Here is a 17983-nt window from a genome sequence, read left to right as displayed (position 1 = left end):
TTACTGAGAAGAATAAAAAAAATTATTCAAATTTGCTTTATTGTTATGAGGTAGAGATTAATTAGAGGTTAGCTAGATCAATCACATTTGATATTCTTGTAATTATTTTGCATTATAAAAGTTTTTTGGTATCCATTAAAAATTTAAAATTGTTCAAAATGAATATTAATAAAATTTATATGGTTAAAATTAATTTTTTATTAAAATGAGTTTTAAATATAATTTAAGAATTGTAGAAAAAATGATTTTCAATAAAAGCAGGGGAACATTTAATTTGGGAGAAAATAAAAATTTAATAATTTATTTATTAATTTTTGAGAAAAATATGGGGAAGTAAAAATTAATGATATTTGACATAAATTAATATAATACATATTTATACATAAATTTAAAATTAATTATTTTCATTTTAAAAATAAAAAATTGGTTAAAATGTTTATAAGAAAATTATTTAATATTTAATTTTTTTATTTTAAATTCATTTCCCTAACAAAAATAATATTTGCTGGTAAAAAAGTAATATTTTATTAAATAAATAATATATATTCATATATAGTCATATAAATAGCACATTAATAAATGAAAATAAATAATAATATTTGTATAAGTTTTTAATAATACATTATTTAATATATGTGTACGTAGTTAAATAACATATATTTAATTTCGCATATAGTAATTGCAGATGCATTGTAATTCAGCTGGTAAAGAATGAGGACTTAAAGCTTGGGAGGTGGAGGTTAAGGACTCAAATCTTAACTTTGACATATTTTGTAATGAATATGTGACATGGCATATGTTGGTGATATCACGTGATGTGGCAAAAGATATGGCAAAATGTGGTACATGACATGGCATAAGGAGTCACCCATGTGGCGAGGGTGATATGGAGTGGGTGTCCTTAACAAGGCATGAGGAGGCATACGCGTGGTAGGGTGACATAGCATGATGTGTCGAATGACGTAGCACGAGATGGCTCTTTTGTTATCTTTTTTTCCAAAAAAAAAATTTTAACGGTGACAAATAAAAATAAACTTTTATCAGAAATAGTTTGTTGCCACAAAAAACTATTAGCAACGAGAGTTTTGATGGTAGCTTTTTGGCTGTCAAAAGTCACCCCTAAATACCTTTTGTAGAGACAAAAGTCAATTTTTTAGTGGCTTTACTTACTCTAGCATGGCAGCAAGCCCTTATAGAGCTCTGCTCTATTTCTAATAGCTAAGTAGATCAGATAAAACAATATGAGCATATTTGGAGATTAAAAACCAAAATACCATAAGTAACATTGGAAGCAAAAGTTTTTTACAACTTGCACTCTGATCATATCTCCTAGGCCCTAACCATGGGTCCCGAGGGGCGAAGGCTATGAGATATCTCAGCTAAATACATAGAATCATTAATCGAATAAATGACTAAACGCATGATGACTATCTTATTTGGCAGTAGTAGCATTCCTGGCTTTTAAGACCATACCCCTCAAGAGTTATGGTGTCCTTATGTAAGTTCCTTTTTTGAAGCTCTACTATTGTTTCCTAAAACATATGAGGGATTGAGAAAATAAAAAAGTCTTAGTATTATCCTGATTCATATTGTGAAAAATTTGAAGACTATCACATCAACGAAGTTATTGAGGAATGGTATGAGTATATTTTTCAGCTATGGGCTAAAAATAAGTGAGCTGGACCTTGTTTGTTTTAGTTTTTCTCATTTAGATTTTAATTTGAAATAATTTGTTTTTTTACTTAGTATTATATTGAGCAATTGTATAGAAAATAATTTTTTTAAATAAAATTATTAGTTTTTTATAATTGCTTTTAGTTTGGTATAATTTTAGATTGGATTGGACATTTTATTTACATTGTGCTGTTGCAAGGGGGCTGTAAGAAAAGTAGCCTCCCTATTATAAAAAGTTTTTTTAATATATTAGACGGTTATGGACAAAAACCGTCCAATATAAGCAATGTATTGGACAGTTATTACTATAACCTTCCAATATATCTATTATATTGGACGGTTTTATAGTTAATCGTCTAATATATCCTTCCCAATTCCTACTTTTTTTAACAACATATTTGACGTTTCCTTAAACCGTCCAATATAGTAATATTGGACGGTTGTAATAACCGTCCAATATTTGTTTTACTAATATATGACGGTGTCATAACTATTCAATATAAGCAAAAAGAACTATCCAATATTACTTTTACTGTAGCAGTGCACTGGTTACAAAGTATCCATGGCCGGTTGATAACCTAGTTTGGTATGTTTTCGCAAATAGCATCAACAAGGCAAGATAAATAGTTTATTTCTTTATCAATAGGGTTATATTTAGTTTACCAAGCAAGCCACATTAGCAGTAAATCAAAGCCATACTAGGATAGATAAGAAGATATCAACATATATAGTTTACAACATACAAGTGATCAACCACCATATTCTCTTCCTAATTCATCTAACTGAGATGCTAGGCAATAGGAGATGGTGCTAGCCAAAGGCTCCAATGTTCCTTTCCAGAATCTCCCCCTTTATAACTACAAGGGGAGCCATCTTTGATACATGGGTAGGAAATCTTTCTTCATATGTAGTCAAACAAAAACTAGTAAAATGCAAAGAGAAACTCAACTTCTTGTTTTTTTTAACGGTAAAAAGGCTTAACAATCCATAATATTTTGCATTAGCATAAGTATTCATATATACAAGCGGCCAAACTTTCATGCCTGGGAAATTGTCAATATCTAATAATTTTATTTACTTACCAAAACTTCAAGACAATAATCTAACATGGATATAGTTCAGTAATTGAGGCCTCATTTATTGAACCTCGAATAGTGTTACTTCTTGGTTCACTTGATCTTGTTGCCTCTAAGCTGTACTCATTAAAATGTACCTCACTTGAACCTGTACTATTCGTTAAAAGTGGAGGTCTTAAAGGTAAAGGGAGAGACAAAGAGAAGCTATTCAATATAAGTACAACTGAAGCAATGTTTGGCCTGTCAGCCACATTTTCTTGAACACATAATAATCCAATGTGGATGCATCTCATTACTTCATTTCTCGAACCATTGTTTAATACAGGATCTACTATATTCATGACTGTCCCTTCCCTCCAATTTTTCCATGCCTGCAAGTTGTTCCTCAATAATGTAGAATGATGTTAGTCCCAACTTACTTATATTCAAATACATGTTAGCTAGTCATCATATATAAGAGCATAATCTTACATTACATACTTTTGAAAGATGACAAGTGTGTGTGTGTGTGTGTGTGTGTGTGTTGAAAGATGACAAATGTGTGTGAGTGAGTGTTAGCTAGTCATCTTACAAGATGACAAGTGCAAGCATGCGTGTGCATGAGAAAAGGACTTACAAAGCTTAAAACATCATGTGAATTCTCTTCATCGAAGATGCTGTTGTTCTTTCTGCCACTTATAAGCTCTAAAACCAATATGCCAAAACTGAAAACATTTGATTTGACAGAGTATTGTCCATGCATTACATATTTTGGTACCATATATCCACTAAATGTCAAGAAAAATATATAGGCTTAATTAGACATTAATTTTGACATTGTCAAGATGAACAAAGTTAAATAGACATTAATTTACTCAATGTCTTATAATTGTCATTGATTATAAGGTTTGTGATACTTACTAAGTTCCAACTATTCTACTTGTATTACTTTGAGTTTGGTCTACAACAAATAGCTTTGCCATGCCAAAATCTGATATTTTGGGATTCAACTCTTCATCTAAAAGAATATTACTTGGTTTGAGATCTCGATGAATAACACGTAATCTTGAATCTTCATGAAGATAAAGAAGACCACCAGCAATGTCTCCTATAATCTTGTAGCGTATCACCCAATTCAATTGAGCACGTTCATTTGAATCTGCAATATTTTCCTACCCATTTAAAAATTTATCTTTTAAAAATTACATCTAATATATGCATTTTGATTTTCATCAAATATAAATGAAGCAATAGAAGTACCATCCAAATTGAGCTAAAGCCCTAATAACTTACTAAACAATAAGTAATCAAGACTTTTATTGGGAAGAAATTCATAAACGAGAAGCCTTTCATTTGTTTCTAAAGAAAAACCAAGTAATCTCACTAAATTATGATGTTGGAGTTTAGCCACTAAGAGCACTTCATTCTTAAATTCTGCATCTCCTTACACAGAATTCATTGACAACCTTTTGACAGCAATGTCTTGTCCATTGGGAAGCCTACCCTGCATTTGTTAAACTTGGGAATGTAATTGTTATTTAATTTGACAATGTTTTGACAGTATTGTCATAGTTATCCCAACAATATCATAATTGTACCTTGTATACTGATTCAAATCCTCCTTGTCCAAGTTTATTGACAACAACAACAACAACAACAAGCCTTTATCCCACTAGGTGGGGTCGGCTACATGGATTGCAAGACGCCATTGTGCTCTATAAGTTTATTGACAACAGAGAAGTTATTTGTAGAGAGTCTGATGGTGTTAAAATTGAATTGCAATGACTCGATTGGTTTAATTTCATTATCATTTGCTTCAGGTTGGTCAACTGAGAAAAAAAATTCAAACAAAAGATTACTTCTTCAAATTAGATGAAATATATCTATAAATATTCATTCTCTACTTTTATTTTGCCAGAAAAATTTTAATATAAAATATAATAATTAAATTGTTGAAAAAAATCTAACGCGTTTAACTTTCTTTTCCCCCACTTCACCATATTGAGATTTTCTTTGTCATTCATCACATACCCTTATCACTTTCAATTCATTATGTGTCATATTTGGGTCCAAATAGCAATTTTTGAAACAAAAAAGTACTAAATTAAAGATTTATGTATAAAGAAGTAATTAAAGTTTTAAAATGTCTTGTTTAAATCATTGCCAAATAACATACAGTTTAAATATTTAATTCAAATAGAATTATATTCCATTATTGCCTTTTATATATAGTATTTATGAATTGTGAAAATTACAGTTTCGTGTAGTAGGTGTGTGTTTGTAAAGTAATGCAGCCTTAATTTTTATTTCTTATTATGATATTCAAATAAACAATGTTCTTTTTTCACATAAAATTAACAATTTTCAATGGACATGTGAATAATTTGCCATGCATGAAAACATTATTTCGACTTACTTTCAACTGTTCTCTTTGATTTCCGAACAGCAAAATAGATGCATATCAAAATAAGAAGTGCGATAAAAACACCAAGTGGCACAACAACGATTGTGACAGTTCTTGATATGTTGCTATTTCCTACAAAAGGCAAACAGGATCAGAAGTTGATTAATTAACCTATTCTCATTGATACATATATACACAACAATAAAATAAAATAAAATAAAGAGTTAAAACCCATTTTTGGCCTAAACTATATTCTTGGGCATCTAGTATCCTAAGCTTAGCTTTGGTCCATTCTTCCTCCGAGACTTTTAAAACCAGATCATTCTTGTTTCTGTTGTTAACTAAGAGACCGTTAAATGTTGATGTGGATCGGATTACTTGACTTTTTATGCTATCTGCCATGCCATGTGGCTTACTGACTCAATTTGAAAAAAAAAAAAAAAACTTGTCTTCCTCACATTCTTCAGTTCCAAGTCACTTCGCTCCAGGGAAAGAACCGATTCGCTCAAATCGCCATTTCACTTCCAAACGTCGCCGGAGTCCATATTGTCCTACCAAAGTCCGTAAGATGGAGAATGAGCCCAAGGGCATCGAGGTCTCTCCCTATGCCTACGTTGCTGTCTTCGTTAGATCTCCATCTCCATTGCGAGCCCGCTGTGTTCTCTCCTGTTGCATCCCGATAGATTCAAAAGAGGCAAATTGAAGTAGATCGAAGCGGATCTCTTGAGGAACCCAAAATCAAAGCAGATCGAAGATGATTGAAGTGGAGCTCTTGAGGAACCCAAAATCGGCGCTTGGGTTTTGAATCTCTGGGTTCATAAGCTTGGATTCAAAAGAGAAGGTAACTTGGCATTAACTCCAATTATGATTTCTGGGTTGAATATTCTTTCTTCACCTCCTTCGACGTCTTTCTAGGTTTATTTTTGGGTTGGATTTCAGCGTTGATTTTGGATTTCTATTTTAATTTCTGTTCCTAGGTTGAAACTTTCTAGCTTCCTCCACACCTCTCTTAAACTGAAATAAAGACTTGTTTTTACTAAGCAGTGTAGAATCTAAGAAGCCGGTCCCTACCTTGTTCGGAGATGCTATTCCATTCACTTTTTTAATTTTACCATTTGCCCTTGAAAATTCTTTGGTTCCATTTCCCACTTCGAATTTTGCTATGGTTTTGACTTCTATGTTCCTCGAGTATGAACTGTCATTGACGGAATTCTTTTTTATTTAGTTTTGGTACAAATTAGGCAAATTTATGTAGCATATATTTTTTCATGGATTCTAATTGCATCTCTAGCTTCATCCATTGGCCCAAAAAAAAATATCTAGCTTCATCCGTGGATATCAATCCTGTAACATCCTAAAAATTTTCAATAAGGATAATTAAACTAATTAGGAGTAAAATGATAAACTAAGGTCTATTTTAGGGTTAATATAGTGGATGGATGACCACTATATGAGGTTTAGAATTGGACTTTAGGCACTATTGGGCCACTTGGGTCCAAATTAATGGGGCAGAGTTAAGTTTTTCATGTCTATGTCATCCACTGTGGCAGAATGGTGAAATTTAAATTCTAGAAGAGTCACATTTTAGATAGAAAAACAGAGGGTTTGAAAGGGGGAATGAGAGGAATCAAGGAGAGCTCTACTACGGGTTATCTTTAGCAACATTTAAAGGCTATTTTGGGCTTCTCAATCATTGGGTAAGCTTCTATTTCTCATTTCCTCCCTTTTCTATGCGTTTTCTGTGAGATTTTGGGTGTTGGGTATTTAAGTTTGAAGCTAGAACTAAGTCCCACCCTTTCATCTAACTTCAATGGAGTTATGGGATGCTCGATCATGTTTCTAACTATTGGGTTAGGCTAATAAGGGTGTTTAGTAAAGTTAACAATGGGTTTGATGTTAACCCTAGAGCTTAGTGGCCAAGCTAGCGATAATGGGGGTAATGTAACAATGTTATTTAGTCTAAAGAGAGGTTAACCGAGCTAATAAAACCTAGAAATGGTTATGGTTATACCATAACTGGAGTCTTGGGTTTAAACTTTGATTTGAGCTAATTAATGATTATTAACTATTAATGGTATTTGATGGTACTAATTGTAAATTAATTACTCTTGGAGCTTGCTTGTTTGTTTGGAGGCTCCATTGGCTTTTCTTTTCAAGTGTACTTTTGGTTTGGTAAACTAAGGGTTGAGGTAATCAAAAGTTGAATTATTGTGTATGTTTGTTATTTGTGATTATGATTTATGTATGATTATTATATGACAATGTGTGAAGTTATTCTAGAAATTTGATGAAGTGGGTTTTTGAACTATACCTTAATTTGCAAATGATTAAATGGATTTGCAATGTCTCAAGCATGTTGATATGTTATAGTTTGTTGAACATGAGCTTTGCATTAGAATATGTCATATGAACACGAATTATCTATTACATGTTCATGGATGAATGGGAGATTGTGAAGTATGTAACATCTTGAATTTTTAAATTCAGGATCAAATGAGTTAATTAAGGGTAAATAAATAATTTTTAACATAAATTGATTTGAGGATAGTTAGAAATGGCTAATGGACTTACTAGATTTGGTTTACAGCCTTCAGATTAGGCCCAGAGTTATAGTAGGCTGTTTGGGTCCAATTAGAGGACTCAATTTGGACTAGCCTTCTTTGTACTATGCACCATGATGGATGGCTCAAATCAAAAATAAATGAGACTAATCGGGTGTTTAAAAAATAGAAGAAAAGGAAGAAGAACAAGGGAGCTTCATTTTGGCTTTGCTAGGGCTTTGTCTAGGTGGGACTTGTGAGGATTTGGAGCTCCAAATCACTTAGGTTAGCTTTCCTATCATTCCTCTCCTCTTTACTTCATTTTTTAGCTGGGGTTTGTAGAGGAGATGATGATTTTTAGACCTTAGGGCTTCGAGTCCAAACCCATTTGCCTTAATGGGACTGATGGGAGTTGTATAAGCTTCCTACTCCTAGTTTTGAAGTTTCTATAAAATTATGACTTTGGGTTTTGGACAAACCATAAGCACTTAAATGATGAATTTGGTAAGTTGGGAGTCATAAATAGTGATATTAAAGTTAATAGGAGTTAATACACCTATTGGTTGTAAGAAATTAAAAGAGATTGTCTATTTGGGTTGATTTATTATGAAATTAGAGAGTTGAAAATGTGTTAATGGAGGTAATATTGATGGTTATTGTTGTAAATTGTAGATTAATTACATTACACACCATTTGATAACCTTTGTGATCCCAAATGTTTGGGGTAGCTAGGGGAATTTAATTCTTGTATTATTGCTTGTTTGATCATGGGATATTGTAAACATTTTTTTCATAATTAAATCAATATGTTTTATGTGTTAGAGATTTAAAAATGCAAGTGTGGCCATTTGAAATAATGGAAAAAATGATTGAAGGTGCTAATAATTATTGAAAAGAGTTGTATGAGAATGAGAAAATTTTATGTAATGTTGAATACGATTTGTATTTTGGAAAACACAAAATGAGTAAGAAGGGACGATGGAAGTGATCATTAGTTATTGAAAATAATGATTTTGAATATGATGAGATTGAAGGTGATTTTTTTGATAATGATCATACATTTGGTTGAAAAATGAGATATGCTGTGTGTTAAAAATGATCAATTGAGAAATGGTATATGCTATGTATTGAGCATTACTACTAAAAAAAGTAATAATATAGGAATCCTCATATGGGATAATTATATGCACAACCATCCTATATGAGGAGATGAAGGTAAAGGTACGATAATTTGAGAAGAGAAATGGGATGGTTACATAAGGAACTGGCCTATATTCAACATATAGGATGTTTCCTCATGCAACTGTTTTGTATGTGTTTTAGGAATTTGAAAATCTAATAATTTTTTAAAAAAATATAAACATATACCAGACAGTTCCATGAAAGAACCATCCTGTATGTGTTGTTATATAGGATGGTTAAAACAAAGCATTGTCCTATATATGCTTTAAAATTAAATCCCAAAACCCTCCTTTCATTCATTTTGTGTTTGTCTTCTTCAAGCTTATACTCAGAGTTCTCTCAACCTTACCATCGATTTCTTGCCCAGAACATGTTTACGTCGTCTAAACCACCTTTCTCAAGCCCCATCATTGTGATGCTGTTGACAGAGAAGATGTCGTTGCCATCTATGAGTCTTTGTTTCATCATTCACTTTATCCCAACTTTCTGTTTGCCCTTTTTTTCTAATTTCTTTGTGAATGCTTGAAATTTGAAACCCTAGCTTCCGAAAATCAAGCCCCAAGCTCGTGGTGTGACCGAAATGCCCCTTCTTTTCTAGGTTCAATGTTGCTGAAGGTATTTGACCAAAACCCTTATTCTCTTCAGTTTTTTAACAATATAGCTAATTTTTTGGCTGGGAATCTTTAATGGACATTATGGGTAACTTAAAAAATTATGATTTGGACAAGAATTTAGGATTGAAATTGTATGTTAGGGTTAGTTTATTTTTTTTAATGAATTTTATGTGAATTTCATGGATATTTTTATAATTCAAATTCTAGAGCTTATTTTATTCGGGGTTTTTGTTGGTTAGAATTTACATATTGAAATGTACAAGTTTGCCAAATTTCATGACCATTAGATTTGATTTAAGTTACTATTAGCTAATTAAAAATCTTACTTTTTGAGACTTTTGGCTATATATAGTTTTGAAATAATTGTTATGGGTTATTACTGTGAATCTTTTTGTTGTTGATGATGTTATTGTTCTTGCTGCTATTGAGATGAGGGCAAAATGCCCAGGAAAGTGCCATTTTTAAGCTGTTCTGTTGTTGGATTTTAGCTTGAAAAATTCTTCCCGCTTATTTAAAGAAAGAAAGAAGGTTAAAGTGCGCCTCCAATTGATTCCATTACTACCTAGGTATTTTTTTTTCTTTTTAAATTTGCCTAGATTATTCGTTTGCCCTTAATTTTTTTTTAATTTTCCAGTTTCAATTAGCTTCAATCAAATGTTTTAAAAAATTTTCCTTGAGCTGTGATGCTATCCATATTATATATGATTATTGTTGTTATTGGAAGTTAATTAGATTCTTCAATTCGATCTTATGTTAGACTGTTGTTAGTTAATTAGATTGTTCAATCTAATCTATTGCTAGACTATTGTTGTTGTAGTTTGAGAGTGATATTTTTAACTTTTTGTTTGAGAGTTTGTTATTGTTAGAGAGTGCTAAGTGGCCAGGAAAGTCTCAATTTCAAATCATTATGCTGCCAAATTTTCATTTAAGAGTACTAAAAACTGGTTAGTACTTCTAAAAGAAAATTCTTATTAGATATTTTTACAATTAGCTCATGAGTAATGCATTGAGTTAGCGGTTAATTCATTTTTTTTTATCTTGCACTTGCAATGATTGAGCCACTTATCACATTTCCCTCAATAATTTGTGGTAGATTGGGATTATGGATAAGGAATGAATGTTTGCATATCGATGATTGAATGAATATTTGGAGGTAGGTGAGCCACTAAAGGTTGTGTTGAATATGAGGAAGGCACTGAGAGTATTGTGTGCCCTTATCAAAGATGTGAACTTGTGAGGCGAGTTTGGAAGATCATTTAGTGGTTAATGGAATTGATCAAAATTATAAGTATTGATATAAGCATGGAGTGGCAAGGAATATGACCAAAAATAGTCATAGCTATATGTCTAGATGACTTTAATACAAGTATAGATGAGGGAGATCATCTTGAACAAATGGCCAATGTAGTTGAAGCAAAACTCAATACAACAACAACAACAACAACAAGCCTTTATCCCACTAGGTGGGGTTGGCTACATGGATTGCAAGACGCCATTGTGCTCTATCATTTATTAAGCTTTTAGAAATATTATTAATTAAAAATCACGTTCAACAACTTCCAAGAGTGTTCTCTTAGGCCTTCCTCTACCTCTCTTAATCGGACTCAAAGTTATATGTTCCACTCTTCTCACTGGTGCCTCCCTTGGTCTTCTTTGTACATGCCCAAACCATCTCAACCGATTTTCTACCATTTTTTCCTCAATAGGTGCCACCCTCACTTTTTCGCGTATGTGCTCATTTCGAATTTTATCTTTACGTGTATATCCGCACATCCATCGTAACATTCTCATCTCTGCTACTCCAACTTTATGCTCTTGCTGTCCCGTTAGAGCCCAGCATTTACTATATAACATTGCCTGTCTGATAGCAGTATGATAAAACTTTCCTTTGAGTTTATTAGGCACCTTACGGTTACAAATAACTCCTTTAGCTTTTCTCCAATTAAACCACCCAGCTTGAATTCTATGTGAAATATCTCCACTGATTTCGCCATCATTTTGAATAATGGCTCCCAAATATCTAAACTTTTCCACTTGAGGTATAATTTGATCTCCCAATTTCACTTCCAAATTATTTTCGAATAGTCCTTTACCAAATTTACAATATAAATATTCCTGTCTTACTTCTACTCAGACGAAAACCTTTTAACTCCAATGTCCTCCTCCATAACTCAAGTTTGCAATTAACCTCTTCTCTTGTCTCTGCTATAAGAACTATATCATCCGCGAAGAGCATACATTTCGGGATTTCCTCTTGAATATGTTCCGTCAAAACATTTAAAATCAAGTTAAACAAATAAGGACTCAGAGATGATCCCTGATGTAGTCCAATCTTTATAGGAAAATCCTTTGTTTGACCACTAGGCGTTCTTATACTAGTTTTTACCCCCTCATACATATCTTGTATGGCTTTAATATAAGCAATCCGTACTCCCTTTTTTTCCAACGCTTTCCAAAGCACTTCTCTTGGTATACGGTCATAAGCTTTTTCCAAATCAATAAAAACCATGTGTAGATCTTTATCTTTACAACGATACTTTTCCATTAATCCCCTTAGTAGATAAATCGCCTCTGTAGTTGATCTACCTGGCATAAAACCAAATTGATTCTCAGAAATACTTGTCTCCAATCTCAACCTGTGCTCAATTACTTTCTCCCACAATTTCATTGTGTGGCTCATGAGTTTAATCCCTCTATAGTTAGTACAATTCTGAATATCTCCTTTATTTTTATAAATAGGAATTAATGTACTTCTCCTCCACTCATCAGGCATTTTCTTGGACCGTAAAATCACATTAAATAACTTAGTTAACCATCTCACCCCTTCTTCACCTAAACATTTCCACGCTTCGATAGATATACAATCAGGTTCGTTGGCTCTACCATTTGCCATTTTCTTAAGAGCTTCCTTTACTTCCTTATCACGTATTTTTCGATAGAATGACAAATTTTGTTCTCCTTCACCAGTTACTAAATCCTCCAAGTTACTAGATGAATCCTCTCCATCATTGAAAAGTTTAGAAAAATAAGTCTCCCATCTATTTTTAATTTCATCATCTGTAACTAAAATCTTCCCTCTTCATCCTTAATACACCTTACCTGTTCTAGATCTCTTGATTTTCTTTCCTTACTCTTGGCAATCTTATAAATATTTTGCTCTCCTTCCTTCGTCTCAAGGTTCTTATAAAATTCTTCAAAAGCTTTAGAACGAGCTTCACCCACAGCTCTTTTAGTTTCCTTCTTAGCCATACGGTACCTCTCCCAATTTTCCTCATTGTTACACAAATGTATGGCTTTAAAACAGTTCTTCTTATACTTGATTTTATCCTGTACACTATTATTCCACCACCAAGACTCCTTATCTCTCGGACCAGAACCTTTTGATTCTCCCAAAACTACTTTTGCAACCTCCCGTATCTTTTTAGCCATATCCTCCCATATAATGTTAGCACTTCTGGGACTCCGTTGTACACTGGTGTTGGGGAACATGTGTCAAAATTGACCACGGTGTTTAAATTGTATAGGTTGAAAGAGGAAAGTGAGTGGACTGATATGAGCTTTACAAACTTGCTTTCACTTCACAAATTACCATGGTAGTTTGTTATTATTATGGTTAAGTATATGTGGTAGTTAGAAGACATTACAAAATCCATGTGTTGAGGCCTCCACCAAGATTTGCGCATGGTGGTCGACGAATTTAATTAAAAATGCTTACCATTGGTTTCCTACAAGGGGAAGGTGTGGGTCAAGCAACTATGGTACCCCTGAGTTTGCTAGAAAAGAGGGAATCCATGATTTGAGAGTGAGTGTGGGAGATGCCAAGTAACCCCTTACAATTGGAGAGTTGGGATAATTCAATCTTACAGGTTAGTCCTATATGTTTAGTAGCCTATTAATTTAATTAGAGAATATAAGGAGAGTAATAAGATTGGACCATGATCATGCATGCCACATACCATTTACATGCATGCTTGAGTTCATGAATGTCATTGGTTATGAAAATTCCCACTTTACTTGCTCATATTTTCTTCTCTTACATGTGCTTAAATTTATGTTTATTGGTTACTGAGATTTTATATCTCACTCTTCATTGTTTAATATTTTTAGGAGAGACACTGAGTAAGGGCAAAGGGGAAGCACCGAAAGCTAGAGACCCTTAGCTCTTATTGTAATGTCTCTACTATTTACGTGTGTAATTTGAATACTTTATTGCCAACTTAGGGGTATTATGTTAGTTGAACTATTCAATCATTTGTTATAGCCTAATCACTAATTTAGGTAGTTTTGGGGCATTTTCAAGCTTGTAATTAGAGAGAGAGAGAGAGAGAGAGAGAGAGAGAGGATCAAAGAAGCAGTGTGGAGCTCTGCTAAGGCATGAGATTTTGGCAATTTTGGGGATTTTTGAGCTTGTAATCATTAGAGGTAAGTTTCCTAGCCTTCATTTTTCCTTCTAACTCCATTTTGATATTAGGGTTTCTAAGTTCCTCTTCAATTTGGTCTTTTGGTTGATTTTTGAGTTATGGGATGTTTATGGCTGAATTAATGGGGCTAAATTAAGTTGTTGGAAGTTAGTTTTTGCTTTTTGAACAATAGCTATTGGTGGTTTGGCCATTAAATTTGAATTTATGTGATTTAGACAAAACCTAGGTCTCTAAAAGATGATTTTGGAATTTTAGGTGTTATATTAGCTATTCATTAAGCTATTGGGAGTTAAATGAAATTAATAAATAAAAGTCAATGAACTCATTAAGTGTGAGATTATACTCGTAATTAAGAAAATTGGCTATTAAGGTGTGATAGTCAAAGTTGGAAGTGCTAATTTTAATGATTATTAGTGATGCTAGTTAATGTTATGTGTAGATTAATTTTGTGAAGCACTAGAGAGCTTGAGTTTAGCTTAGAAGCATGTGAGTTATTGGGGGTAACCTTTGAGTCCTCAAAGGTTTGAGGCTAAGAAGCACCGATACGGGTACGAGTGTCAGGTACGATACGATACGATACGCGGACACAGCTATTTTTCAAAATTTTAGGATACGGGTACGGCTATATAAATAATTAAATATTAAATATTTGGATGTCTAAAAATACAATTTCAAGATGTCTAATGTCATCACAAAATATAATATAATAAATAGTCAAGTACTTAAACACTATCAAGTGGCAAAAGATAATTATCAACTTAAAGTAATTCTAAACTTCTTCATCTTCATTGACATCACCACTTTCTTCTATAAGTTCTCTCTCCAAAATTGGCTCATCTAGAGATAAACTTGCAACTTCAAGATTTTCAACATCATCTATTTCCCAACAGTCTCCACTAATATCCTACAATCTACTTTCTCCAGTGGAATACTTCTCACTCTTTCTTGAAAGAAGACGAAGATTTGAATGAACAAAAACTAAGTTCTTTGCTCTTTTTGGAAGCATCCTGTTTCTCTTTAGTGAATGAACAAAAGAGTAAGTGCTCCAATTTCTTTCACAATAAGATGATGAGCATGGTTGATTGAGAAGTTTCAATGCAATCCTTTAAAGTTTAGGAGCATCAGCACCATGATTGCTCCACCAAACCTTAGGCTCTAATATATATCTATCTTGTATGGATTCAACAAAAGAGAACTCATCTGAACATCCAGAAAATTTTGAAAATTCATTCATAACCAATTTCCTCTCTTCTTCATCTGGAAACATCCTTCTAATGCACTTTTTCCTCTCAGTTGATATTTCAGCATCTCTATGTGGAGAGACTCTATTTAGTCCACCTTCAAGCCATTGTGTTGTATAATACCTACAATAATATAATAACATTAATTGGAGTTGTGATGCAAAAATGATAAAGAAAAGAATTTCATGATAAAAAATAAAAATAACACACCTAGGATTCAGTGAGTGGGCAAGACAATGTAGTGGAGTAACACTCTTTGTCCATCGATCAATGATGATGTTATAAACAACTTCATAAAATGAAGAGCTCAGAAAGTGATTTTCTTTCATGCTTATAAATTGATTCCTTGATTTGCTCTATCATTGAATCCCACATCTCATAAATCAAATGAATTGTGGGTCTATCTGTGTCAGCAAATCTCAACATATCATAAATTGGCTTAGTGAAAGAGAGAATATAATCAACCTTCTCCCACCAAAGATCATTAAGAATTATGTGCTTCACAGTAGCAGCCTTTCCAACATCATCATCTCTATAAGCATTCCATTCTTCACTAATAACCAGTATACGAAGAGAAGTTTTGATAAGTCTGAATCTCTTCAACATCACAATTATTGATGCAAATCTTGTTTCGGCTATTGCAAGCAATTTTAATGGCACGAATTCATTAAACATGGCCAATCTCATAGAATGATTCATGATAAATGTTCGGATAAAGACTGCATCATCCCTCACCTTAGTGATCCAACGACATTCTCCATAAACAATTTCATTTGCCTCTGTATTTTTATTGCACATATATTCTTCAAGGCAAGATTAAGTGTATGCACCACACATGGTGTCCAAAAGATGTGAGGATATTCATCTTCCACCATCTTACCAGCAGATTTACAAACAGGTGCATTATCAGTAATTACTTGAATAACTTTATGAGGCCCCACTTTTCAACCACTTTCTTTATCAAGTCAGCCATGTAAAATCTATCTTTATACTCACTAGTTACATCAATTGCCTTCAAAAACATGGGGCTTCCATCACTGACAGCCATAAAATTAATTAATGGCCTTCTTTGTACATCTGTCCAACCATCCGTAACTATACTTACTCCCTTATGATTCCAAGTCCTTTGATTGATTCAAGTTGCTTTTCAACATTGGCCCTTTCTTTTTGCAACAAAGTAGACCTTAGTGCATTATAACCAGGAAGTTTAAAACCAGGAATTATGTTGTTGGCAGCATATTGAAATGCACTAATAAAATATGGGTTACGTGCCAAATTAAAAGACAAGCCAGCCGAATAGAACATTCTAGCAATTTCAGCAGTTAAATTATTTCTAGCTCCTTGTTGGAAAGCTCTTCTATTGTATTTATTGCCCTCCTTTTTCCCTGATTGTGTTCACTTTGAATAGGGGTAGAACCCCTTTGACATAAAGGAGACAAGCTCTCAGTTGGAGTTGGCAATGGCACATGTCTTGGTTTTGTTCTATTCTCAGCCTCCTCTTGAGCTTTTCGCATTTCACCTAAACAACTATCATCAACTTTCGGGCATATAGCAATACCCTTTCCAGAGATCCTCAACAAATGAAATTTAACTCTAGAATAAGAGCCATTATATTGGTTATTACAATAGTTACACTTCCAACTTCTATTTCCGCCATCCCCTTCATTTTCTTGAGGAACCAAAGTTACATAAGCCCATAAAGGAGTACTCTCTTCTGTCTTTCATTACTAGATTGAAATTGAGAATTCACACTTCCTGAACTACTACCGAGTCTAGAATTAGAAGCCATTACAGGTTTAATTTTAAATAATATCCTGCAATTTTAACAAGAAGAGAGCTAATAAAAATTTAAAATAAATCAATGTTTAACTCAACAAAATAATCCATCTAAATAAAAAAAAAATTAAATCAGTAATTCAAGGTTTGGACAGCTCTCTCGGTTCAGCAGTAATTCAATCAGGCGATCAGTTCTCTCGTTCAAATCAGTAATTCAATCAATAATGCAATGCAATAATAATAATAATAATAAAATATCCATCAGCACTTAGCAGCACAAGAGGAACTGAAAATGAAGCTGAAAAATGACCATCGACCGACCACATGAACTGAATAAATTACCAATGAAGCTGAAGAACGATGGTGAGGCAGAGCAGACGGTTGAAGACGTTGAGCCAAAGCAGACGGTCGAAGATGTTGAGCTAGAGCAGACGGTCGAATACGAAGACTGAGGCAGAGCAGACGATGAGCGGGTGAGGGCAGCGACACAGAGTGAACCGTGAAGCTACTGCGGAAAACAGCGGTCTGAGTAAAATAATAGTTGATTGGAGCTGAAAAGATAGGGCAACGGATTTCTGGAGCTGGGACTAAGTAAAAGGAAGTGAAAAATGCAGAGTTTCGCGGCTGCCTGCGTCCGACCTTCGTCCGACCCGTGTCAACCCGTCTCGACCCGCGTCCGCCTGCGTCTGCCAGAAACTGGGAAAAGGGACGCGCCCGTTCCTGCGTACTGAACGCGTGTCCGTGTCGGATACATATCCGACATGGACACGCCGGCCATTTTGCCGTGTCCGTGCTTCTCAGGTTTGAGGTAACCAAGAGAAATCTATTTCATGTTATTTTTGTTGAGTAATTGTAGATGTTTATGAAGTTGGAATTATGTTTTATGTAGTTATAGATATATGAAATTATATTGTTTTCATTTGAAAATGTGTAAGTGGGACTTGTTTATTAATTTGATTGTTAAATATTGAAATGATGATTTTTAATTTGAATCTTGGTAATTGATGGTAAGTGTGATGATGTTGAAATATGCAATGTGAAATGGCATGAGATATTGGCATGATCTTATTGATGGC

General features: G+C 33.5%; 1 protein-coding gene across 1 annotated transcript; it reads right to left on the bottom strand.

Moving 5' to 3' along the window:
- Positions 1-2482: 2482 nt before the first annotated feature.
- On the bottom strand, positions 2483-17685 carry LOC129320355 (cysteine-rich receptor-like protein kinase 10). Its single transcript, XM_054965776.1, has 6 exons — positions 17578-17685; positions 17250-17412; positions 5146-5265; positions 3651-3888; positions 3367-3517; positions 2483-3121 (listed from the first exon to the last, which is right to left on the bottom strand). The coding sequence occupies exons 1-6, from the start codon at positions 17683-17685 to the stop codon at positions 2777-2779; spliced, it is 1125 nt and encodes a 374-aa protein (XP_054821751.1). The 3' UTR covers positions 2483-2776.
- Between the last annotated feature and the right edge of the window lie 298 nt (positions 17686-17983).

This window comes from Prosopis cineraria, unplaced genomic scaffold (genome assembly GCF_029017545.1).
Source record: "Prosopis cineraria cultivar Desert tree isolate PC_DT_omini unplaced genomic scaffold, ASM2901754v1 PC9, whole genome shotgun sequence".
Classification (NCBI taxonomy): domain Eukaryota; kingdom Viridiplantae; phylum Streptophyta; class Magnoliopsida; order Fabales; family Fabaceae; genus Prosopis; species Prosopis cineraria.
Note: the sequence above shows the minus strand (reverse complement) of the source record. Positions and strands in the feature narration are given on the sequence as shown.